Source organism: Sparus aurata, chromosome 19 (genome assembly GCF_900880675.1).
Source record: "Sparus aurata chromosome 19, fSpaAur1.1, whole genome shotgun sequence".
Taxonomy (NCBI): Eukaryota; Metazoa; Chordata; class Actinopteri; order Spariformes; family Sparidae; genus Sparus; species Sparus aurata.
Genome location: NC_044205.1, coordinates 12,274,451 through 12,300,613, shown reverse-complemented (window position 1 = coordinate 12,300,613; position 26,163 = coordinate 12,274,451). Strand labels below are relative to the sequence as shown.

General features: G+C 41.0%; 3 protein-coding genes across 4 annotated transcripts; 1 reads left to right on the top strand and 2 right to left on the bottom strand.

The window, feature by feature from the left end:
* Positions 1–2: 2 nt before the first annotated feature.
* On the bottom strand, positions 3–9,851 carry LOC115570473 (phosphoenolpyruvate carboxykinase [GTP], mitochondrial-like; the record flags this gene model as incomplete). Its single annotated transcript, XM_030399081.1, is given in 12 exon segments — positions 3–151; positions 360–455; positions 623–760; positions 1,098–1,142; positions 1,145–1,312; positions 1,410–1,571; positions 2,357–2,548; positions 2,679–2,814; positions 3,017–3,087; positions 3,818–4,002; positions 4,101–4,313; positions 9,379–9,851. Coding segments are annotated over 12 exon segments (1,587 nt in total), but the record flags the coding sequence as incomplete, so codon positions are not given.
* Positions 9,852–15,752: 5,901 nt separating this feature from the next.
* On the top strand, positions 15,753–22,004 carry psme1 (proteasome activator subunit 1). Of its 2 annotated transcripts, none has more exons than XM_030397695.1 (12): positions 15,753–15,854; positions 15,970–16,015; positions 16,296–16,328; positions 16,435–16,497; positions 16,699–16,797; positions 18,810–18,867; positions 19,380–19,477; positions 19,639–19,707; positions 19,798–19,865; positions 20,918–20,972; positions 21,129–21,215; positions 21,756–22,004. In XM_030397695.1, the coding sequence occupies exons 2-12, from the start codon at positions 15,977–15,979 to the stop codon at positions 21,834–21,836; spliced, it is 750 nt and encodes a 249-aa protein (XP_030253555.1). In that variant the 5' UTR covers positions 15,753–15,854; positions 15,970–15,976; the 3' UTR covers positions 21,837–22,004. The 2 variants fall into 2 exon arrangements, with proteins under 2 accessions (XP_030253555.1, XP_030253554.1); XM_030397694.1 differs by having other exon boundaries at positions 16,696–16,797.
* Positions 19,960–26,047, bottom strand: LOC115569665 (fat storage-inducing transmembrane protein 1-like). Its single transcript, XM_030397693.1, has 2 exons — positions 24,541–26,047; positions 19,960–22,818 (listed from the first exon to the last, which is right to left on the bottom strand). Exons 1-2 carry the CDS (start codon positions 24,825–24,827, stop codon positions 22,146–22,148), a joined length of 960 nt encoding a protein of 319 aa, XP_030253553.1. The 5' UTR covers positions 24,828–26,047; the 3' UTR covers positions 19,960–22,145.
* Between the last annotated feature and the right edge of the window lie 116 nt (positions 26,048–26,163).

The following is a 26,163-nucleotide window of genomic DNA, read 5'->3' as shown; positions in this document are numbered from 1 at the left end:
GGGTCCTTTCTGAACCAGTTGACGTGGAAGATCTTGGGCAGCTGAGTGGGGGCCTTTCGGCTCTCCATGCTCAGCCAATGAGCGAGGTAGTCACCAAAGTTGTAACCGAAGAAGGGCCGCATGGCAAAGGGGTCGTGCATAATCACCTTACCTGAAGGGAAACATTAAATGCTTTGTAATTGCTGCAAATAATTGGCTTAGTAATAGTAACTTCCTTATCTCCCCATTGTCCTAAAACACTTTATCGAGAGGATAGCCCTGTAATGTCTAAAGTATTCTAAAAAATGTTTAATCAACACAAAAACATTCATGTATTTGTAGGAATTTACACAAGAGGAAATCCAGGTGTGTTATTGTACCTTTATGCTCAGCAGCTGCCGTGGCCTCTGACCTCATGGCGGCTCCAACAAAGACTCCGTGTTTCCAGTTGAAAGACTCGTAGACCAAAGGGACTCCTGAAAACATCAACATTTTATCATACTTAACGCAAAGCTCACACCACAAAAGACTTTGAACTTATTTCTTAAAATGTGAAATGTGTGAAAATTCTTTCACATAAAACAATCTCTGTGACTAATCATAGAAAAACTCTCGATGTGTTTAAAATGAAAGCAGTACCAACCTTCTGGCCTCCTGCCACCAAAGATAATGGCATCAATGGGAACGCCCTCCTCGCTCTCCCACTGGGGATCAATGATGGGACACTGACCAGCCGGAGCACAGAAGCGGGAATTGGGATGGGCACATGGAGTTGAGCTTCCTTTATGAGGAAACAACAGTTTATTCTACAGTCGATGCTTTGTAAACATCTGAATATCATGGTGATATAATGGAACATCATGCTATTGCTTTAGCATAACACAAGATGGCAGTGTGAACACTACGGCTGCTCAGTTTACATCTCTTATGTTATTTTGATTTATTCAGAAAGCAAAAAGTCTGAGATACAAGTAAGAGCAAATTACACTGATGAGTCGCCGACTACAGACACAAAAACTTCTTAATATTCATTAAAAAACTAAGTGGTGAAAACAAATCATCTCCTCTAGAACTATACACATGTCTTTATAAATCCTCGACAGTCTGGAAGATATTACCTTGCTTCCAGGTTTTGCCGTGCCAGTCCGTGAGTGTGACACCAGTGCAGGGGGGGCCAGGCCCTCCCACCACACTCCTCCATCGCTGGTCTCACCAACATTGGTGAACACAGTGTTTTTGGCAATGGTGGCCATGGCGTAGGGGTTGGTCTTGTCTGAGGTGCCGGGAGCCACGCCAAAGAAACCGTTCTCAGGGTTGATGGCTCTCAGTTTACCTGCAGAGACGGATGGGATCATGTGAGGATTTCAGACACCACCAACTGAGTAACAAAGTGCATCCAAGTGTGTGTGAGGATTCCTCCTCCTTCTCACCCTGGCTGTCAAACTTCATCCATGCAATGTCGTCACCCACACACTCGACCTTCCAGCCTGGCAAAGATGGTTTCATCATGGCCAAGTTGGTTTTACCGCAGGCACTGGGGAAAGCTGCCGCGACGTAACGCTTCACTCCCTGAGGGTTGGTGATACCAGGATCTGAGGAGTGGAGAGAGCGCTGAATAAATAAAATGCTAAAAGGACTAATCTTAAGAGGTCTTCAAGATCAAAGATTTTTGAAAGAATGAGCACTGATAAATCTGCAACATATACAGGATAGAATGTTCTATTGAAAAGTAACTTCAAAATTGAAATTCATGTATTTTTATCACATATGTCTTGCTCATTTGTAGAATTTTGTAATGTAATCTAGAGTTGGTAATTTCCTGGAGAATGATTAAAAATAGATAATTACTAATCCTGCACTTGGACAAAAGCTAAGTTTGCATCAAGTGAAACACTTCTGAATTTTGAAGATGCCACCACAGATGTATAATGACATGGTTGCCACTGGAGTGGATTGTTTCTATGGGCTGGGCCTCACCGATTACTGCAGAAAAACACAACCTCAATGAGTGTCTTCACTGATTTAGGTGAAACTGAATTTCATTTGATTGAGGAAATATTTCCTGGTTTCATCTCTGATGTTGTCCAGCTGCTCTGCCTCAACTCTGGGCAGATGGCTTCACGTGTTGCTAAAGTAACCGCTAACAACGACAAACTAGCAGCCTCCCAATAAGCACTGAACACAAGTCTCCAAGACAGACAGAGGATACTTTGATGACAGGGAATACAGCACTGAGGTAAAAAAATAAAATAGATAGCACTCAGCTAGCTTTCTTGTGAAACTTCATCTCAAGTTTAGATAGCTACAAATGAGCATCTTCTAAGTTCTTTACTGTGGAGAATTGTGTGTCAGGCAGGCTTTAGGCAGCAACGTTAACTTACCAGCATGTGTTCGGCCAACCAGCCTTCATCCTTGGCAATGCGGGAGGCGATGCGGAGGGCGAAGCACTTCTTTCCCAGGAGAGAATTTCCTCCGTAGCCACTGCCAAAGGACATGATCTGCCTGTGGTCTGGCAGGTGAGATATCAGCACCTTTTCTGGGTTACAGGGCCACGAGTTGACCAGTGGGGCTGGAAAGCAGACACATGAGAGGTTATTTAGTTAAAGTGTTGGTGAAATGGGGTAGGGATGATGAAGTAAATAATAGCTTTTAAAGTAACACAAAGCACTAAATCAACTGGTGTCTTTTGGCATTTATACCTTTGAGAGGTAAAGGTCGTCCAACAGTGTGCTGACAACGGACAAAGTCCTCTCCTTCAGCCAGTTTGTTCAGGACAGGAGTGCCCATGCGCGTCATGATGCCCATACTGGCCACAACGTATGGTGAATCTGTCACCTTGAAGGAGAACAAAATGTTTATTACCCTGATCTACAACCGCAGACTTCCACTGAGTAATAACCATAAAGTGCTATAGTAATTTAATATAATATCCTGTCTGATAAGTTACTTTAATGAATTACAGTAACAAATCAGTGTTCGGTTCATCACGGCAGGTTTATGGCTTAGTATCAATTGTTGGGAGGAGCACAATAAGTACCTGGACACCGTATTTAGACAGAGCCGAGCCTACAGGACCCATACTGAAGGGAATCACATACATGGTCCGACCTACAGAGAAGACACAGAAGTATAAACAATCCATTAATGCTGCTTAAATTAGGTTATATGAGGATGCTGATATCATGGTCTTTTCTTGAAAAGGTCCCCTGTGGAGTTTTTGACCCATTGTAGCCCTACTGAGCAATATTTCTATCCCATTTGACCGTAACAGCGTTTTAAAGCGGGAACATGCAAAAAGTACTAGACTAAAAAAAACAGCAGTGAAGAAAAGGACTTGTATGTTAACAGTGGCGCAGGTTTTACAAATCAAGGATTCACACAATGCAAATGTGTCTTACAACAAAACTCCACAAGGAACGTTTAACAGAGTTTTGTGATCATTTCTGTCAAAAGCGCTGTCCTTATTTCTTATTTGTAATGATTTGTTATTGTTTGTTGTTACAGATGGGACTACTTTTTGAAAACATTGGCTTTGCTGACCAGTGGTTTAATTCTCACTTTGCTGTATTGATCTACGGGTTTACTGTGGCATCACTGCTGTCCATGGTTACAGATGGAACAAAGCATCTTTCTGAACACATACATGCTTCAAACTCTAATGTTATTCTTTAATGACACAACTTGTTTTAATATATGTCATTTATTCTTAAATCTTAAAATAGTTGGGTAATGTTCAGGTTCAAATATCACTTTATCAGTCATATCACAAGGGGAATTAGGAACACACATCTCCTGGCAGCAAGGGACAAACATTTCATTTCCATCCAACAATACATACCTGCCATGCAGCCAGGGAAACGTTCCACTCTGGCTTTCTGCCAGTCAGACTCGCTCATCCAGCTACCCAGCTGGCTCTTCACCCCTCCAGCAGGTATGGGGATGGTGTCCCTCTGACTCTTGGTCACAATCACAGTCTTGCTTTCCACCCGAGCCACGTCCTTTGGGTCTGTGCGTGCCAACCAACTGAAAAACAACAGAGTGGGATTCACAAAGGAAATACAATCATTTGGTGGCCTAAAAACAATACACCAAAGAATGCATATTTTTGTGCAAGCCCTTACCAGTTCTCATATTTGGGAAGCCTCTTGACCATCCCCTCCTTCTCCAGACCTGCCAGGATGTTTGCTGTCTCCTCCGGCGTCCCCGTCACCACGTGCACATTGGCGGGCTTACATTCATCCACTGCCCCCTTCACAAAATCGGCCACCGCAGGGGGCAGCGAGGGAATGGAGGCCAGGGACCGAACCCCAACACTCGCCCCAACACCACCATGTCTGAAAGACAACGGGTTTTAAGTGAGAACTTTGTTTACCATTTATTTATGACCAGGAAAATTGAAACTAGACTGAATGAAAATGAAGTAACATGTGTCTGACATGACATGCTGTTTTTCCAGACGCAACCATCCTTACCGTTCCTAAAGGATTACACACAAAAAAGTCTAGAGCAGCATTTCGAATGCCCTGTGGCTGAGTTGGGTGTAACTCCACACAAATGGAACAGGCTGACAGATCCAGTGATCTATGATAGTCTACTGAAACTTTTCAAATTCTTCCTTTAATAGAAAGAGCTGACAGCTCCTTCTACTACTACTATGCCTTGATATTGGAGGTAGACTTCAAGAATTTATTATGAGTCAGAAAACAAACTGGAAGACGAGTGCAGATTAGCTGGTTGAACCAGCTAGGACCAGGATATAGTACAGCATGTCGTTCATTGCTTAATTGGAGACGATTGGTTTGGTGGTTAAGACAAGCAAATTAATGTTTTACCATATTTTAGATTAATCGATTAATGTCCATCCGTCCATCAAAAGCCCAAAAAGTCATCCTCAAATGTCTTGCTTCATCAACAGCCCAAAGTTATTCAGTTTTCTGTCATAGTGAGGTAAAGAAACTACTCGCATTTACAAAGCTGGGAAACAGCAAACTGGACTTTTACTTAACATATTCATCAATTTCAGGCAAGCTCAAAGTCAGTCTCTAACTAAGTTCATTTCTTTCAACTTATCACACTTCTGGTCATTATTTACTGCAGATTTTAATTACAGACTACAACAAAAAAGTCACGCTGCAACAAATATGTGAGGAAATGAGCAGTTTTGATACCAATGGATACTGGTGGCAGTTTTAGAAGTCACGAGGGAGCACAGACATGTTTAAATTACGCACCAAATTGGAGTCGTGTGCTTTTCATGTGACAGCACTCAATGCATTTGCTGCCATGGGGCGGTGATTAGTGAAACCTGAGCGCCTCACACAGACTCCTCCACATAAAGAGAGGCATGTGGGGGGCCTGCCTGTTGTTTGTTAGCAGCAATATATTCACAAACACAAGCCACTGGGAGGGCTGCAGCTAGGCAAGCTGTTAAAACAGAAGCCTGTGTGTGTGTGCGTGTGTGTGAACTGAATAGACAATAAACTGACACACATTCTCACTACAGTAAAAGTTCACTGGCTAATTTGACTGGAAACACAAATCACACTCCTCTACTTGTTGTATTAAAGCTGACCAGTCGTGGCTGTACTGTGTTTCATCACACATGCATCACACACTTCTGCTTGTGTGAGACGACACACGTAAATCTGGTCGGAACACTCCGAAGGCACGAGCAGCAGGCACAGCGAGAGGCAAACAGTGAGATAGCATGTAAGATGACAGTGAGGACAAAGAGCTGTCTAATACCAGCCTCAGGGTCCAAACTCCCTCAGAACAGGAGACCTGACTGTTGTTTAACTATTGATGTGTGAGCAATTAATCCTGAAGACACTCAGTGCCGTGTGCTTTAACTGTACAGGCACCATAGCCCAGATAAGAGAAGATCTGAATGGATAAAATGTTGATACGCTCGTCTGAGTCGTCCTCAGTTATCAGGCAGAAACAAGCTGAATAAGCACGAGTGAGCGGTTCAACAATTGCAACGTTCGTTGCCCCGGATTTGACCCTTCAGGCTACACTAGCTAATTGTGGAGGTTGTTGAGGTCAGCTTGAAAGGAATACCTGCAAAGGCTGGCAAAATACCAGTTTGTTTTACTTTGCTACGATATAAGCTTTAAAGAATGATGTTTGGTAACTCTTCTGACACCACAAGAAACAGTAAAAAGTCCAAGGCAGACAAAATCGGATAGTATTGTTTTATCAACAATCTGCACACAGTGCGGGTACGAAAAAAAAGGCTTAGTGCATACCAGCATGTTCCACAAATGCATTTATTATATGACTGCCAGCTACATAACTACCAGTTTGGGATGATGGGCTTTCATCAGGCAACTGGACTAAGAGTCAACATTCATGTTAGTGGCTGTAATCGAGCACAGTACACACAAACACATAGTATCTGTCCTTACTACTCCTTAATATTTCAAAACATGTTACTTTAGTTTAATGCATTTGAGGGGATTTTATTACTTTTATTTTGCATCATTGCACTGGGCCTTCCCAACATCACAAGACTGATTTAAACTGTAGCAAGACAAAATGATGTTAAAAGAGCCAACAAAACGGAAACAGACAGAAAGGGAGACTCGAATGGGGAGAAAAGGTGTGTTAGTGTCTTGTATCGCCAGAGATCCTGCAGCCCTCTGCCTGGATCATCTTATTTTCTCACATTTTTGCTTTACTCGGGACACCTGACCAAACCAAAATGACCATATTTGATGTCCAAGGAATGAGACTGAACACCCAACTAGCTTTCAGCAGCACAAACAGATTCCTCTGATTCTACCTTAGAGTTTAATAGTCTTTAAATTTGTGAGACAAACAGAACTGTTGACCTGATGATAGTACTAGATGAAATGCCACATGATTAGAAAAGATACTACAACTCATCTGGAATTTAAAAATCTGGACAAAATTTCAATTGGCAACCTTCCAGATAGCTGTCGAAATCTTTCACTCAGAACCACAAATATGAACCTCATGGTCATGCAAGAGCAAGTCTCTGGACATTATAGAAGAAACACTGCTCATGTTTTTCAGTTTTCAGTGAATCTTTACACTTTTGAACTAAACTCTGAACAGATAAATCATTAGCTGAAGGGGAAATCAAAGAACTACAGTGTCGCTGTTGACTTTTTGCCCCAGAAGATTAAAAAAATAGAGCCACTTTGTCTAAGTTATCTGGGATTTTAGCTGAACCAGTCTCACTAAATCTGCTCTACAGTCTCTTTCCCTCACACGGCAAATCAATTATCTATGCTTGCAATGATCCACACTGTCATGCCACTAATTACTGTAACCATCCGGGTGGTGCTGACTATTATCTCCACAGTGATTAGGATTAGGAGAGGAGATGACTGGAAATTAATGAACAGAAACTAAGAAATTCTCGATTCACTCATTTGCTTGCTGAAGTTCGGGCAGCGGTTGATAGAGACTTAGTCAAAGTCAAAGTCAAAGCAGCAGGATTGGATTAACAGCTCTGATTTCATTCTTTGCCTCTATAAAGCTGCAATATTACAAAACCTAAAGACACTCCAATGACCTTTGACCCTCGTTTCCCCCTGCAGTCATTCACCCTCTCTTGCCTTTGTCTCTGCCTCCCCATTCCTCACCCATCCCCCATATCGGATGAGGACAAGCATGCCTTCATTTGACTATTCGGCAGCATTAAAAGAGTGAACACCATGATCTATTTTAAGGGTGCCAACTTTTAAATATGGTACATTATCTAGAAGGGAAACGAGGAATGTCAAGGAACAGATATCCCTAATGTGCTATCCATTCCCCTGGCTGCAACTTTTCCTGCAACCACACCTCCAAATCAGCGAGCCAATCCTCACACACCACAGCCGGAAACACCTACACTCCCCCTTCACATGGATCCTGGTAATTAGCCTCTTAAGGGCAGAGTCTACACACGAAGCACACTCAAGCCAGAGCTTCACTTAAAACATGCACACGTGCTGCATACATTATCCTCACACTGCAAGTACAGAGTGTACACTGGGAGAAAACACATGGAACATGCTCCGAAAGAGGAGTGATGACTCCAGCCTTTAACAATCCTCTCAAGCAGAAATGCAAACAAAATGCACATGAACATGGGCCATCCTGTCACCGACTCACATGCCCCTATCAGTGTCACTCGCATGCATCCTTAATGACGAAATAAGAGCAAACACACAAGGCTGTGGAGCGCTCACATTGACTCCAGAGTCCCTGACTGACGGGGTGTCATCACAAAGCCTGGAAGGGAAGAAGTGGTGGAGAGAAGGAATGCAGAAAGACAAAAAAAACCTCACATTTCACTGGGAGGTGATGTTTTAATCTATGAAAGACTGAAAAAGGTCTCTGCTCAGTGTAATCTGAACTGAGGCCTGTCTCTGAGATCAAGTTGGACAAGTTCCTGTTGGCATGCAGCAGACAGACAGTGACCTATCACCAAGACTTATTAAGAAGATTAGGTGTGTAAAGTAAATAAACTAATACTGGGTGAATGCTCGAATAGTGCCACATGTCTTATGTGAATTGGAAAGATCTATACATTATGTGTTCTTTTTTGTATCAACAATAGTTAGAATGGATGCAATATTGGGCTGTGAACCCTTAAAAATCGGGAGGAAGGGGAGTTGTCGCAATATATTTTCTGTATTAAAACAGAGTAAGTCATTTGGCACTTATTAAAAAACCTTAACTAAAGCTGTCTAATATACATTAAACTGAGCTCTTAGGCCACTGGGTCTGAAATAAAGGTTCCCGCTTCAGAAAAAGTGGTTAAAGGGGCATATGTAGTTTTGGAGAATATATAATAATATTTGCAATGTTAATGGAGGCAAGACTCAGAAATATAAATGTTTTTCCATTACTGAATCAACAAGCTGTTCTCTCTCAGAGGAAAGTAAAGTCCCCAGAACACTTTTTGGAGCTAGAAAGGTGGCAGGGTCCGCCAGATATAAACAAAGTAAAACAGTATGAAATTGTGTTGTCCTTAAAAGTCATTTTGTTTGTGTCTGTCATGAAAAGGAAGAGTTGTTCATAATGTTTGTTTAGGTGTGAAAAGTATGCCAATAAATATCTTCAACTGTAAGCTCCTTCCCAAAAACTACATAGTGCACCTTTAACATGAATTCGAGGGACATGAAGTGTAAAAGTAAATTAAGAACAGGCAAAATTATTAGCACTCACTGAGTAAACTGAACTAAAACAGGCAACACACACATTTGAAAAGCAGATTTTGGAGGAATAGCATTGAAGCTAGCTGAGCTTTGTATTTTTACGCGCTTTAACTCTCTCAAGTTAGCTAAAATACAACGAAATGTATCGTCCACGAAGCTAAAACAAGATCTAAACCACACAACAACGGAGATAAACACACAAAACAAAGTCCCAGTTACTCACCTTCGTATGACTCCCAGCAACAGGCACGACATCTTCGGTGCAAATGTAAAACTAGCTTATAAAAAAAGAAAGAGTAAAAAGGCACATTTAAGGTAGCTGAGGAGGTAAAGGTGAGGAGCAGTCGGCTAGAGCTGGTCGCAGCTCATATCTGTTGCTCGGAGGGGACCTTGCACTTTGCTCAACGTGTACATTCACACAGAGACACCTTATGTCACTGGCAGGCTGCTGGGTGATGTCGACCACAGCCTCCAGGTCAAGTCTTCCAACTCCACAGTCTCACCGGTACCGCGTAATAAAGTCAAGCTTTAACTCTGCTAACCACCCGGTCCCGCGCCGAGGAGGAGGTGGCGCTTCAATATGCAAATGTCAGGTCGCAGGTTGCGTCCATTGTTGGATTTTCTGTCCTCCACACCGCGGACCGACCGGCTGCCTTCTTCCTCCTGGATGATGCAAGCTTCCACCAAAATCGCACGAGCTGTGGAGCGGCGCGCGGGATAGCAGCGACAACCCGGAAACGCGAGCTGCGGTACGGAAACACAAATCACCGGGGACACTGGATGATGTTCACATGAAGCTACTCCTCAACCAGAACATGTTCCTGGTTACAGAGTGACAGCACTGTCTGCCTTTATGTTAGTTTGCAAGGCTGTCCATATGTTCCTTTTAGCTCCATTATGCAACAGGTGAGTATCAAAAGTGATTCACCTCAGGTTAATCAGTTAATTATCTATTGACAAGCAAATCTTAACACTTTACAACAACCACCATTAATAAATGACACATTTACAGTTAATTAAACAACATTGAGGAGTTGTTTTACTGATAACAAACAATGAAATGCTTCACAAACCATTTATTAAGCAGTTGTGAAGGTTTATAATCACTGTTTACAAAACAGTTGCATCCTGGCCATCCAAGTCATGTTTGTAGATGAACTACACAGTATTTATGAACTATTTACTAAGTATTATAAACATCAATATCAATGTAAAGTGTGATGAATGGTTTAAAAAGTGTTTCATTGTTTGTTAACAGTAAAATAACTGTTAACTTTAGCTAAACTAACAATAGATTTACTATGTATTAATGATGGTTGAGTGTTAAAATGTATTAGTTGACCTCAAGTTTCAAATACAAGCCATGAGTAACTGAAAAACGAAAGGCCCTAATTCAGTAAAATATTGATATATTTATACATTTTTCTTGTTATTATTTTTGGTTTTCTTGACATCAAGTAGGCTACTGATGTTCGCTGATTGTTGTCCGTCTGTTGTCACATCACGTCGAATGTTGTTTTTAGTGGACAGTTTAAAGGGCTGCTCCAGTGACTTATGTCATGCATGATGACATCATCAGGATTATATTTTACAAACTTTTAAGATCTGCAAAAGTCTTTAATGACTGTTCTCACTGGCTTCGGTTAGGTCACCTCATGAGACATACGATAGTCTTCCGATGTGAAATAGGTGGAGTGCCCCTTTAATTTTGTTGAATGTATTATCCTTATGGCTATCCATCAATTAGAAAATAAACCTTTACTTCTCCTTCCAATGGTAAAATGTTTCCTTAAATGTCTGAACAGTCAAAACCTTTAAGATGTACAGTTTCCTCTCGTAGAGGACAAAGCAAGGCAGAAAATGGTTTCCCCCCACCTCTTAGAGAAACGTGAATCTCGGACTTTGTGATTTTTGATATCATGTTACATAACTGTTGAGTACCGAAGCTCACTTTTCAAACAGTTCTGTCTCGCAGCCATCAAGGACTGTGCAACTGCTGAGGGTTTATAGTAGATCTTCTAAGACAATATTGTCGTAATTATTGCTTGTACAACCTTGATAAGCCTGTTTTATATGTAAAATAGTTTTACTTTCAGTCATGAGCCAGCAGGAGGCTTCCACTTTAGACAGTATACTGTAGGGCAATCAAGTGTGTCTGTGCATGCTTTTTAAATAGCTTCCTGTTAATGTTTCTTCCCCTGGGAAATGGGGGAGGGGTCTCACATACACAGATACAAACTATGAGAAAGGGGAAGTAAATGGGTGGGGTCTCAACTATGGGCTGCAGTGCATACATGAGATAAAGAGAGATACAACAGTCCAATGTGTCTGGTTAAACTTCAGCCCTCCCGTCTCATGTTCTCTAACAGGGCCTGCAGAGTCAGCAGGCGACCCGACAGACTCCCAAAGAGCACGCAGCACACACACATTCTCCGTGAATGAATGCATACATGCTATACGCCCACAACTGCAGCCTGCAGTTATGAAAGGGAACATTCAGAAGTGCAGCAACAGGCAAAAACTGCATGAAAGAAGCCATCAGCCATCTTTAATCATTCAACAGTGTGGACTTGATGACACCTCTGAAGTGCTGATCACACCGCTGTAGCTATTTGAAGTGAAGTTTCATTCTATTTCGGCCCGTCACTCTGGTTTTATAGCCCACAGGACACAATGTAATAGTCTCTTAAACAACATGTGACACACAAACAAAGACAACTTCTGGTGATGGAGCACAATCAAGACATAAATTGTTATATTTTTTTCTTCTAATGGGCTTACATCTGTTATCTCAAATTTCAGATCATACACTCACAAATGTCAGAGAAACATAACTACTTATTTCTGGGGGAAAAAAAGGCAGAAGACTGAATGCATAATCTTCTTTTCCCTGTTAATGATTTACTGATTTAATCAAGCAACTGGATGATTCATTAAAACCACTGTCTTTCTGCAATGAGACCAATTTGTTTGATCAAGGAATTAACAAAGTACAATTACCCAAGTACTGTAATTCAAATTTGAGTTAGCTGTATTTTATTTGTACTACTCCACTACACCTCAGAAGGAGATATGGTCCTTTTTTATTCCACTGCAATTTTCTGACAACCATAGCCACTAGTTAGTTAACGAATTGAGCTTTTGCACGCACCAAATTTATGAAGAGATTATAGAATATGATGCAGTTTCATAATTAAACTACATCATATTTTCATAGCACTGATAAGCATTAGTTAATAGGTGATAAAGACCCAGGATCCCTTTTCAACATTATTATGTGTTAATAAGACTATCATTGTAAAAAAAAAAATAGCTTTATGAACATGATTATTGTGAGATTTTAAGAATTTTATAAGAACTCATAAGAAACTTTACAGTTTAGACTCCTAAACAATGTTAATAAAGGACTTATAGTTACACCATCATTGCAGACACATCCAGTGAGTTTAACCAACTTGCCTATAATAGTTGTAGTTTATTTGCACTTATTAGTAGTTTACAATGCTTTTTGCAGCTACTGCATCTAAAGCTAGAAGAAGGCCTCATTAAGATTAATAAATAATTTATAATGCACTCATTGACTGTTGAATAGTACCGGAGATGGAGGGGATGACATGCATGAGAGGGCTCCTGTCTGCAATATTGACCTATTAAATAACTACTATTACAAGAAACTTAATTTAAAGCGTTACCTTTTTTTTCATGCAAAAACATTTGATGGTTCCAGCTTCACAAATGAAAAGATTTGCTGCTCCTCCTGGATTTGTATTAATTTCTAATCATTTCGAAAGGTTTGGACTATTGGTTGGTAAAACAAGCAGTATGGAGGTGTCGCTTTGGGCTCTGGGTGACTGTAACAGCAATTCTCACTATTTTACGTCTTCATGTGGAATATTAATGGATATTTACAGTAAAATGAAATACATTTCCATTAGGTGATAAACTGTATATTGATTTAAAGTAGAACTTTTCATAGCGAGGGAGCCGTTAAACATAAACAAAACTGTCTCACTCATACATGTAATAAGTACATTCTGTTGATGCATTGAGTTAATATGGTCAGTGTGTAACTGTGGAGGCAGATGATGAAATCCTGCAACACATCAACGACGTAAAAATATTTTACAGATATTTTTACAGTGGCATGGCCACAAGTTCTCATCTCGTCCCTGCTTGGGTGTGACCTTCGTCCCCAGAATTTCACAACAGCCTCCCTGACATAAATAACACACAGTGTTTTAATCGCTAACTCAATCAAATCAAAGAGCCAATAACTAATGGTGCTCACACTGTAAACAAGTGTGCTCTTTGCCCTTTGAATCAAACTTTGAGTCACGACTGAGAGGAATGATGTGTTATTGTGTTCACTGTTTTAATACTACACACTGCACGCGCTCTGATATTTAACAGCAGCCAACAATTATAATTATACACCCGAAAACTGTTTTTATCTATGATTTCATTTTAAATAAATGTGATTGAATCTGTGTTTGTTCTGTTAGTCTCCTGGTGTGATTAACCATGACGGAGTTAACCTGATTTAATCTGGTATAAAACAGTGTGTTGGCTTAATGATAGCATGTAACAGTGCAGATGAGGGCTGTGTTTACAATGGGAGGCTCTGACGTCCTTTCTGTCCGCTCAGGATCCTGTATTTGTTTTAGGCTTTAACCTGACTGGGTCGACCCCGGCTCTGTCCACACAGCTTCTGATGAAACAGCCACACTTTGGCCTCAGGTAGGATCAATACAGAGCTGAAGAGCTGCTCTCCTGCTGCTGGGTTTGTTTGATTGATGCTGTTGAAGACCTGTGGGGCTTTGTCTTTAAATACAACTTCAAAGCTCTATGTCCTTTTTACAGGTGAATCAATAGAAAAAAATTTTACATAAAAAATCTTTGTGGTGTGGGGTTAAATGGTTCACACACCCTTTGACTTAAGCATATGATTTAGATAACACACACACACGCAATAAATGACACTTATCTCCGAGTGTTTACTCTGGTGCTGTTAATCTTGTAACTACTTTCTGTACTTACCCACAAAACAGATTGATTCACTCCAGTTAAAACAGCAGCATCACCTAGTGGACAAAGTCAGAACCTGCAGTAGAAGATGCTTGGCTGTAGGAAGGCCTGGTCAGTGTTTGCTGATCCCAGCCACCCTCTGTCCACAAAGTTTACCATATGTTGCATCCATCTGGCCACAGACACATTTAGCCAAGATGCAGGACTAAACGGATGTAAGAGCTCACTCATCCCTGTGGCCAACAGCCTTTTGAATGACTTCATCCAATATGATCTTTTTGTATTTATTGTTGAATTTTATTTTTTGGTGATTGTTGCCTGATTGAAATGTGGTTGCTGCTGGCTAGTCAACTTACCATGAACCCTGAAGTTGGAATGTGTTGTGTCTTTAAATGATTGCCTTCATTCACAACATGCTTCAAAGGCTTAATAGAAAGATTACAGCATACATAGAATTGAGTTAGTGTGTGTTGATGTGTGTTTTGTATAGTAATTGGTGCTGCACAGCTGGTGGTAATCAGCCGGGTCATTCATAGATGGAGAACAGGTGTTGATGTGGGACATGTTAAAATGCATCGAGCCTGAATGTCTTTAATACAATATTTTGATTTGCCTCATATATTTTTTGCAGTTGATCATTTTCTTTGGACTTTATTTATTCATTGCATATACTTAAAGGTTTTTTAATTCTGTAGAGCACCACTACTCTGGGAGAAGCTATTTGGTGCAGTGTCACATCAATATAATTAAACAACATCATAGTGACACTTTGATTAAAAGAATTACATTTTTTGTTGAATCCAGTGAATAATTTTAATATAATTCTGAGTACCAAGGAATAAAGTTTTATAACACAGTACCCCCAATTATCTTCCACACATGAAGCCATGTCAAATAACCTGGTTTTATTAGACTGCACCTTATGGACAACTAATCCTTTGAAATGTGGGGGGTTTTATTTTTTAATATGATTCTATGACCCAAGGATTTCCTAATATCAGTGTTGTAAAAAGTTCCCAATGGTCATACTTGAGTAGCCAATAAGCAAAGATATAATGTTTAAATATCACTCTGGTAAAAGTGAGAGACACACGTACGAATAACGAATAAAGTCTTATGTCTTACCTGTACTTAGGTAACAATCTAAATTGTACATTTTTACAGCTATGTATATTGGAAGCAGTGCTTTTTTTTCTCTTTTCTTTTAAAAATCCAATTGCTAATAAAAATAAATAATTTTAAAAAGTGCTTTTTATTTTCTTTTAGCATTGAATCTGTGAAGTAACTACAGTTACTAATAAATGAATACATAAATGTAGTGGAGGTATGAAGTAGCAGACAGTGGAAATACTCTGCTAGAGTAGTACTAACATGAAATACCTCAAAATTTTACTTGAGTAAGTGTACTTACTGTAGTAACATACCATCACTGCCTAACATAACATGCTTTAGTTTACTATAGGAGGCTAAATATTACATATTGTTATTATACAACACAAAATATAACGGAAGTTTTCCGCGTTATGAGAAATGAAAAGTCAAAACTTCCTTTTTTAAAAAAAAAAACTACAACTCCCACAATGCAACAGGATCATGCGATATGATATTGGGAAAGTACGGAACTGTCTGATTGTTCGCCTTTACTTTCGTTTTCGCTCTTTATGCTGAGTAACTGTGAGTATGTCTCCGTGTCGTGCACGATATTGAATTACACAGAATTAAGATCTTGTTTTCGTCTCTCTCCGCTGTTCGGACGTTTAAACGCTTTTCTTAAACTTTTGCCCTGCAGAGACGACATGGCTTCTCTGGGTATTGGCGTCGAGTCGAAGAAACAGGTGAGCACGAGTGACTGCTAGCATGATATAAAAAGTGTCGGATAGCAGCCTTTAATCCTGCTTTAAAGTCCAGACCCCGCGCTGCTGTGTTAGTGAGGCTGACAGGTGGCGTTCAGATAACCGACGGTTTGTTCAGATAAGTAGGCAGACAGCAGGGTCACTCAGGTGAGTAGAGAGTTATCAGGCAATTAGCCTCAAAACGGCCTCGGAGGATGTTCCCTCATGTAGACACAGCGCCAAAACATCAAGGGAACTAATTGGTATCGTCTTTTCTTTGCAGGTGGATACTTTCTGTAAAAACCTCACCAAGGAGGTAATTTTTCCGCGATACTTCAAGATCTTTTTCCACCAGTCCCATGAGATTAAGTGTGTCACATTGATATAAAAATTAATGATTATTATTCTTTTCTTAACAACAGGCAGAAACCCTGGTTTCATCCTTCTTCCCTCAGAAGATTGAAGAGCTGCAGAACTTACTGAAGGTATTAGAAATACTGCTGTGTGCTCAGGGTTTCAGTTTTCCTTCTGACTTCCTGCCACTCGACTCAAACACTCTTTTACGGGGATCTTTCTTGAGACAAAATTTCAGCAACTCATGCTGTGTAATCTGAGATCTGTCTGGCACGTAAGCGTGTGTGTCAGTGCCAGGGAAGGTTGTCAGAATGTGTGTTTTCTGTCAGAAGTCTTTCAGCTGCGATGACCTGGCGTCCCTGAAGGCCCCGCTGGACATCCCGATACCAGACCCGGCCAAGGAGGAGGCCAAACGCAAGAAGAAAGAGGAGGTATGTCTCACGACCAGCAGGTTTGAGGCAGAAAATGTGATACAAATCCGATTAAGTGAGCGAAATTCTATTTCATTGGTTGAGTACAGTTAATCCTTTTATTTTGCCATAAACTAACATCAACATCAGATCTCTCTACTTATGTTTAATTATGTATTTTTTTAGAAGTATTAATGTGAACTGTTCAAGTGTACAATGATATGGGCTTACACTCACTCAGCAATTTCAGTTTGTTTGCACAGAGGCAGTTCAAACCTTTTCATAAACCGATCACACCCCCCCTGCATTTGTCCTGTGCATGCCCACCGTTTTAAGCTAAATGCGTAGTGATTTGCATTTCTGTACTTACCAAAGATGGCGGCCTCTTCGCTGAACTGGCCTACTGATGAGAGTTTGCTCTCAATTCAAACTTAAAGGAGACATGTTGCGCTCATTTTCAGGTTCATAATTTTATTTTTGGTTGCTGCTAGAAGAGGTTTACATGCGTTAATGCTCAGAAACACATCAGTTTTCTCACACTGTCCATTACCGCAGCACTGTATTCCCTCTTTGTCCGAGAAGCTCTGTTTTAGCTCCTGTCTCTTTAAGGCCCCCCGTCTTAAAACCAAGACTGCATTGATTGGTCAGTTCGCACATGCCTGAGCCAGCACTGCTAACAAAAACGGGGCAGCTGTGCTAGATAAATTCTTACATCCATGGTGGCGGAGTGTGATGTCACAAAGTCACAGAAGAAAAGGCGGGACCTTCTGTTGGTGCGGACTGAGGAGGACGGTGACGTACTGAAGTAGAAGAAAATAATAGTAAATACTGCAGTAAATAGACAATAAGTTATCCACCTTCAGGACAGGAAGCTGATCAAACACACACACAAAGAGAGTGAAAACATCCGACAAGGAAGAGGAGTGCATGATGTCACATTACGTTTGCACCTGCAACACAGCTGTTCCAATTAAACTCACTGTTGCATGTAATCAAACGACCCTTTTTATCTCACTGCCTCTAACTGCTTGACACAAAAAATTGTCCATGGAAACACAGCTACTGGCCTCAGGATAAAAAATGTCAATCAGTGTGAAGAATGAAAATAGGAAATGTGATTGAAATTTTCCGTTGCTCACAGTTGAATAAGATTAATCTAGTTGTTTGTTAGCAAGTTGAGGACCTTATTTGTAAATGCCAGTGTAGCTGCTGGGTTGAGCTTGAGCCTCACCAGCCACCGGGAGCACAGGTACCTCCTCCCCCTCCTAATTTAGCTTCCCCAAACCTAACCCTCGAATTTCTTCAGGAGCGACTGTATAGAGCCTCTCAACTGGGAGCCTCAGCCACAAGTTTATATTTAGCGTTTCATAAATATCAAAACACAAGAGTCCTTTGTTACCATGGCAACCAGTCGCTGCGTTATTTCCAAGGAATGTTTTACAAATTGGCGAGTGGGCTTTTTTTTATTTCGGGTGATCTTTAAAACGCTTCATGCGTTTTATTTGGCAAGAAAATCGCATTCAGGTTATTCTGATTGGACTAGCGCTATTTGAAAAAAAAAAAAAGCTGTTTTAAGAGATGGAAGTATCCTGCAGACTGCAGTGCAGCGCAAAATCCTCACTGACGTTAAGATGAAAGCGGAGAAGTCGGTCAAGGATAAGGATATTATTTTTTCACTCTTTTATCCCATATTTATACAGATGTCCCCTCTATTTTAGCAGTTGCTGTCACATTGCACACATTGATTTAGAGGAGGAAAGAGTGCAGCCCTGCCAGTGTCGCCAGTTTTATGTGGGGGGAAAATGGGTTGAAAGAATATTTGGCATCATGCAGCAACTCTTGGGAACAATCTTGAGTCTGTTAGAGTGCATTCAGGAGCAGGGACTGCTGGAAGTAGGTTACATTTCTTATACAAGGAAAAAAAATCCCTCGTTTGACATCTTCGGGAAAAAGAATCACGTGGGTGAGCTGTCTTAGAGATTAATAGGCAATGAAAACTCTTTGACCTGCTGCCTTCTGTTCTTATGTTGCAGAAGGAGGCGAAGGAGGGTAAGAAAGACAAGGACAGCGATAAAGAAGACGAAGATTCAGGTAAATGAGGAGACTGAGAGGATGATGAAGCAACACCACACTGATTGAATGTAGAGGAAATGGTTGTCAAGTACTGTACAATAACAACCCTGGGTTATGTGTGATTGCAGTCTGTACAAAAACATGTTTGTTATCCTGTGAGGAAAATAGAAATGAAGACTGGTGTCTTAAAATATTTCTATGCCAGTAAGTTGATTAATTTCACAAATCTCATTATCAGAGGTGAACCATGACAGTAATTTGGCAGCTACACTTCTAAAAACAATTCATATTTATTAAAAACATTTTAGCAAAAAAAATCAATCCCCGCCAGATATTATTGCTTTTCCACCTATTCCCTAACCAAAAACACGGAAATTGAGGAGTCCAACTATAATTAAAGACAACATTAAGCTGTTTTGTGTGCATGTTCTAATTAAAAAAAAGGAAATCCCTTTAGAAAGCAGCCCAGCCAAACTCAACCAGAATTTTCTGATATGGTGACTAACGTTTGGGGATGTTTTGCCCACCAGGGCCGCCCTGTGGTCCCATCTCCACCAACGAGCGAGTAGAGCGGCTCCTGCGGGAGGTAAAGCCTCAGATCCAGACACTGAAGGAGAAGCTCAACACGGTCAGTCAAGGAAATCAGTCACAATGGTCTTCACGTTTTCTTATCTAGTGTACAGTATATGTACACTGTTTTTAAATGGGGATAATAACAATGGTAACTCTGAACACTGACAAACAAATATATATTACACAGAGATGTATAAATTCCAATTTTTGTGGCAGGTGTCGATGTGGGTGCAACTCCAGGTCCCTAAAATTGAAGACGGTAACAACTTTGGAGTGGCTGTACAGGTCAGTAACTGCTGATATTCTGTCGGGTCTGGTGTATTGTTAATCTCTCTTGTGAATGTTGGGTTTAATATCTTTGTTCTTGTGTAACAGGAGAAAGTGTTCGAGCTGATGACCAACACACGCACCAAGATCGAGGCGTTCCAAACCCAGATTTCAAAGTAAGAGCCCACAACAACACAGTCAGTTTTTGTTGTTTTTTTTGTTTTTTTATTATTTGAATGATAAAAAAAAAAACAGATGCCATCACACAAACAAGATGCATCATCCCTCTCCACCCGCACAGGTTTTCCCAGTTAGTTTGGCTGGTTTTGGTTTTCAGCTTCAGATGATAGAACCGTACGTGTTGTATCGGCATCATCACAATCATTGATGTGTTGGTTTTTTACGCTGCACACTAAAGCAACAAAACACAGGTGTCATGGACTGTACACACTTAAAGTCCTAAAAAGAGATGTAGTAGTAGTAGTAGTAGTAGTAGTCACATCATTGATAATACCTTTATTATGGTCATAATAGACCTCTCTTGGTCCATTATGACTGATAGCTTATGGTGGCTGATATTTGGTGACGTTAAAAAAACTTATAGGCTGGATTGATTGAATCAAAGTCGGCCCCTCCTCCCACCCTCACACACTTGTGTGTTGTTATTGGCTGCCCAAAGGTAAACGCCCAAGAAGATTAGTAAATAAAACACTAACTTTTAACCTAACCGCACACTTCTAGTGGTTCATTAGTGGTGATTTGGCTGCATTATTTTTGTGAAAGCCTAAGCATCCTGCCTTTAGGGAAACAATACTTTGTAACAAACTCTAGTAAACATAAACAATAATTTTAGCACACATAAACAAAAATGGACTTTGGTGATCTTTTGATATTAAGGTCCCAGCAGTAAACCAGTTTTGAGGTATAACGTGGTTTAAAAACAGCCGGTTATATATTATATATGGTATTGAATTCTGACCTGTTAGTGCTATTAAAAAATATATATATATTAAGCTTATATCAAGTTTCATGTCCGACATCATATTTTGTGAAATTATAATAAAACGTTTGTTCAACCTGAAACTGTGGTTATTGTACTGTGAAAATCTCCTACTGTTGCAACCCTGATCACAATCATAACTGAGTTTTGGCATCTGGTGAGACACTATTGGTCAGGAAGTAACATATCCTGTAGGTGACTGTAACCTCTCTTTCTTTGGTTCTTTAGATATTACAGCGAGAGAGGTGACGCTGTGGCCAAAGCCTCCAAACAGCCCCATGTGGTCAGTATCTCAACAGAGAGGTTCATTGTAACACCTTTCTTCTGTGTGTATATTTGTTTGTTTGAGTTTTATTTGTCACACACGCGGTGATAGGATAACTTCAGATAAAAGTTGTTGGTGTTCGTCAACTCTGTTTTTGTGTGCTCTCTGCTGCAGGGAGACTACCGGCAGCTGGTTCATGAGCTGGACCAGTATCAGTACTGCGAGCTCCGCCTTGTGGTCCTGGAGATCTGCAGCACATATGTAAGTTGTTTACCATTGGGTTGTATTTGTGTTTATAAAAAAAAAAAAAAAATGGAACTAAGTCAAGTTGTACAACATTTGAGACTGCATACATGTAATCTTAATATTGTAAATCATATACATGAAACTCTGTCGTTATCGTGCTCTGTGTTTTGAATAAAACCACCCAGACACCTATAAAATATTCCAGCCGTGTCCCAGCAGCAGAGACGCTGGCTAAATGGAATCCATTCCTTCTTAATAGGAGGGTAATTAAACTAATTGCTGCGCTTGTGTTAAATTGATTGGCACTCCATCTTCCGTCCATTAATCACTGTTTGTCTCGTTCCTGTGGCTATTGTCCTCCTATGTTTGATGCTGCTAATGAACGAGGCGGTACAGGTGATGATGAAAGGAGCTGTTTGACACGATCGCAGCTCTGTTTCTGGCCATCTCTCTCTTTTTTATTACCGCCTCCAACCTTCCTGTCTCTCTCGCTCGCTGTCTATCTTTCTTATATCTTTCTCCCACTGACGTCTCTCTTTGTGTTTCTCTCTCCAGGCGGTGCTGTTTGACATCATTAACAAGAACTATGACAAGATTAAGAAGCCCAGAGGAGATGGCAAAGCTCTCATCTACTGAGACCGACTCTGAACACACTCGCAGCTTTTCTAATAAGATACAAGCAGTGTAGTGTGACACTATTATCAAGTAACAAAACACCTGCTCTGACAGAAAATTCCCTTTTTTTTCATACTGTGCATTCATTTTGGCTCAGATTACACAATAAAGCAACTTGATTCTGATTAACTCTGTGCACTTCCTTGTCTGAATGTGAATTAGAAATTTAGACTAACGTTGGCCGACACTGAACATCGCCTGCATATTCATCTGAGTCTGAGCTTTTAAAATCACAATCAAGTCCCTAAATCATCTACTGTGGGTTTCATACTACTGAGGCTGTTTATCAATGTCTGTGGTGGTAAAAAGTCCCTCTCCTGGCAGACCGGGACCGCTCCAGCTCGATTTGAGTCTGTACAATCCCTGATAGAGTCCCCGCCATCCCAGGTAGCCCAGAGCTCCTCCCAGCTGCTGGGAGGGGAACTGGGGGAACTGTGCGAGCAAACACACCAGCAGGAACATCCAGACAGCGAGTAGAAGCACACACAGGAGGAAGATGAATCTCAAAGGGCCTCCAGGCGACCTCTGCAGAGACTTTGCTTGAGCCATGTGATCGCCAAAGACTGACATCTCCTCGACCAGCAGCAGGCAACACAAGCAGAGGATGAGGACTTCCTGGGACACTTCGTAACCTCTCCACATCATCTTGGCTCTGAGGCAGGAGGCCTTGGTTAGGTCTTCATGCAGGAGCAGCAGGGGCTGTACTGCAGAGGCAGCGCCTTGGATGTCCTGAGCAGGGGTCATTGGTTCGTAACAGGTTCCCGCAGCGTCCTCCAGCAGGGTCAGGAGACGCCGACAGCCCCACCAGAGCAACCCCACCAAGCCTATCCGAGAAAGGTGGCGGAGGGAGAGGGAGATGGAGTGACGGGCGGACATGGAGAGGAGGAGGACGAAGGAGCCTGTGAAGGTGCAGGTCCAGCCCCAAGTGGACTTCAGGAACTTCCTGTGAGGGAGTGTTGAGGCAGAAATCAGTGAATGTGCCACGGGACTGGCCCACTGAGCCATGTGTGAGGTTGAATTACTAACTCTGGGCTTAAACTTTGGATTTTTTTAAAAAAATCCACGTGAATCTTTTGGTCGGCAAAAGGGTGAATGATTGCTCGGCTAATGGCTTCACATCATGAGTTGCATAACATTAAAACACATTAAATAACCTCACAAAAATGCGTGGAATCAGCAAAGCCTCGGGGGGGTATTCAATTCATGTTCAAACTTGTATTAACTCACTCCAGCCCTTTAAAATGTACCGTAGGAAAGGCACCAATACAATATACAGTACTACATTAATATCAGATTTGATAGATATTACAAATCATACAGATTTATCTTGAGGAAACAACAAATAAGAGAAAGATACTCTTTCAGCTCAAATCACTACAACCATGCCATGCAGTTTTCACTTTTCTGTCGAGAGCATTACATATCGTGGGATGATTGTAGTAACGGCAATTGTGTAAAGATGAAAAAAAAGAAAACAGTGTAAAAATAGAAAGGGCATGTTAGGGGTAATGTACAGTATACTACGACGAAGAGTATTTTTTCAGATATTTGATGCTTTTGTTGTTTATGGACACGACGGGGAACAAGGGCCAAGATAAAACAAAGGTCACTGGTAGACATTATTAACTTTCACAATAGAGAGAAGTCAGTCAGAGTAAGCAAACATTAGCTAGCATGAGCCATCATAAGCTACATACCAGACCAAGTATGGGTGTAGTGGCAAAACCTCTGAGTGCACTGAACCGAGCTAATGAAAGCAACTATACATTTGCAAGATATAAAATGTTATGAAGTCTTGCTTTAATGCTTACATTAACTTAGATCTGAATCTGTAAACGAGTCATTTTGAGTCATTGTTTACCTCAAATAAAGTGATGATATACCTACTTGAAAAAAAATCCTGCTGGACTACAGTATATTTACTGTGAAAGCAGAATTACAAATTTACATTTAATTGGTCTTAAAAAGAGCAATGTGTGAGAACTGGCCACCTGTCGAGTCATACTCCAAACAAACGGGGCAGAATATCGCCAGAGAAACTGCTAACTGTATCTGACATTAGCTAATAAGCTCAGTTCACTGTGCAGTTAGCGGCTAGCGGAGCTTGGAGCATTGTGGTGGTGTTAGTGTTGTTTACACCGCAGGTTTGGACTGCCAGGATGAGGATTTTTTTTTTTCCTCAGGAGGGAGGAGGGAGGAGGGAGGAGGGATTATGGACCTCATGGCACTGGAATGGAAAACAAAACTGGAGCTGGGTGAGCAGACAACATAACCAGGCCTGAGCTACTATTGGATTATCATCTCATGGGGTACAAATTGGTATTACGAGAAGGACAGGCTGGGGCTAGCTGGTTAGCATGCTAACTTTGATAGATACCTCTGCAACACAATACACAGACATCTCTCACATACTGTCAAAACTTCTTCACATTCTCTTGGTCATTTTAGTTCAGTTTTGGATGCGTTATACAATTTTGACATACTGCTCCTTTAATGTGAGTTTAATGACCTTTTGGCTCATAATGACAAGCATTCATGATGTTTTTAAAGGAGCCCAGAGGTCCAAATGAAAATCATACAGCCGCTTTATTAGTTCCCGGCAACTAGCTATAAGATTTCCATTTAAAAGCCTAAATACAACAATGACCTTTTCCAGAGCTCTCACCTGTACAAGAAGTTGTTCTTATTGGCGAAGATGCTGTACTTTGACACCCAGAAGCTCAGCACAGGACCAAACAGAACCAAACCCGACAGCATCAGGTGGAAATGTCCTCTGACCAGGCTGCTTCCGAAGACTCTGGCCAGTATGTTTGTGACAAACACCAGCACAGCGTTCAGGAGTCTGAGGATGAATTTTCCCGGCAGTATCAGCTCTGCAGCTATCTTGCGTAACTTCTCTAGGTTGATCTCTGGTGTTGGGCCATTGGAGGAGTTTTCGGTCTTCAGATCCATGCTTATCTATTCCGTTTGTCTTCCTGATGATGCCTTTTTGTAGTATTTAGAGTCTCTTCTCTTTGGAGCCCCTTTGGTGGAGTCTGGCCTCACTTTCTTTTGTCTTTGAAAGGCACAGCAGTTCCACTCTGGCAGCCTTTCCACTCTATCACTGTCAGACGTGCAGGAGGACACATGGTTTATAAAAATACAACCCCTCTGTCCCCTTTCCCCTCAAAAGCCCTCCCCCTCCACAACACAGACACAGAGTGTAGACACGGTATTAGCTGCTGCTGTAACTGACCCCATTATTCTCAAACAATGATCCAACACATTGTGAATTTGATCCCTTTAGATGGCAGCTGGTGATATGAAAGAAAAAAACTCACCCTGGGGCTTGAAACTGAACGGTAACTCTTAAATAACGGGTTCAAAAAAACATCTTTGCAATCGGACTTCTTGTTTGCTGCAACTTTGTTCAATTACATTTGCATGACGCATCAAAGGAGGCCCGTCTAGTCCTGCGAAAAGAGTCAAACATGTCATTTGGCTCCTTCTTTGGTTCTCCTCAAGTCTCTCCATTCTTAGAATCAGCTGTTCGAGCCAAAACTAATTTAAGTTATAAACTGTTGCCAGCCCGCATTTGGCGCCCTGAACAGCTGCGTTTCTCACAGCACTTTCACTCTTTTTTATTTCCAGGCCCACTCCTCAGGCCAGAGCCTTTTAAAACCTCCCCAACTCTCAGAGCCAAATTGAGTAAATTTAGTCTTTCCATGGGATTTATGCTCAATAAAACAAACGAGAAGTGTTTTTACAAGCGAGGACATCCAGTCCCACTTCTAATATAGTCTCCACACTAACAGAGATACTGCTGGAGTCCATGTGTGAAAGGCTTTTTTTTTGGTGAAACAGTTGTTACATAATAATATGTAAGGAGAGTAGCTGTTGCTTTCCTTTCATTCGCCTTCTCAGTTATTCAAATGCAAATTCCCAAGTGTCCTTTTTTAATTAAAAACTACTAAACAGTAATAGGACAAGCATTTTTTGATTACTTTCTGGACCCAGAGAAGTTCTCCTGAATTGTGACCTGAATTCCTTTCATTGAAACTGCAGATGACAGATAATTACTTCCACTATGTTGGTGGCTTTTTTTTTTTTTTTTTTAACAAGAATCTAATTTGTGTTAAGTAGGAACAGGAATTGCAGCCAGACATGCCAAAGAATCTCTGCCTAATTTTAGACCTCTTACTGCACTGCTGTTGTAACAATGACCTTCAGGCGACTTTACTATTGCTGCTGCAGCTCATTGTCTCTTATGTGCTACTGGTAAATGCACATGCAGCATTTGTGCTTGCTG

Excerpts from the sequence above, each read along its gene's own strand:
- LOC115569665 (XM_030397693.1), bottom strand. The coding sequence starts at position 24,827 with ATGGATCTGAAGACCGAAAACTCCTCCAATGGCCCAACACCAGAGATC. Across the intron at positions 22,819-24,540 it reads AAGAACAACTTCTTGTACAG|GAAGTTCCTGAAGTCCACTT; the intron begins GTGAGAGCTCTG and ends ACTCCCTCACAG.
- psme1 (XM_030397694.1), top strand. The coding sequence starts at position 15,977 with ATGGCTTCTCTGGGTATTGGCGTCGAGTCGAAGAAACAG. Across the intron at positions 16,016-16,295 it reads GCGTCGAGTCGAAGAAACAG|GTGGATACTTTCTGTAAAAA; the intron begins GTGAGCACGAGT and ends TTTTCTTTGCAG. Across the intron at positions 16,329-16,434 it reads GTAAAAACCTCACCAAGGAG|GCAGAAACCCTGGTTTCATC; the intron begins GTAATTTTTCCG and ends TCTTAACAACAG.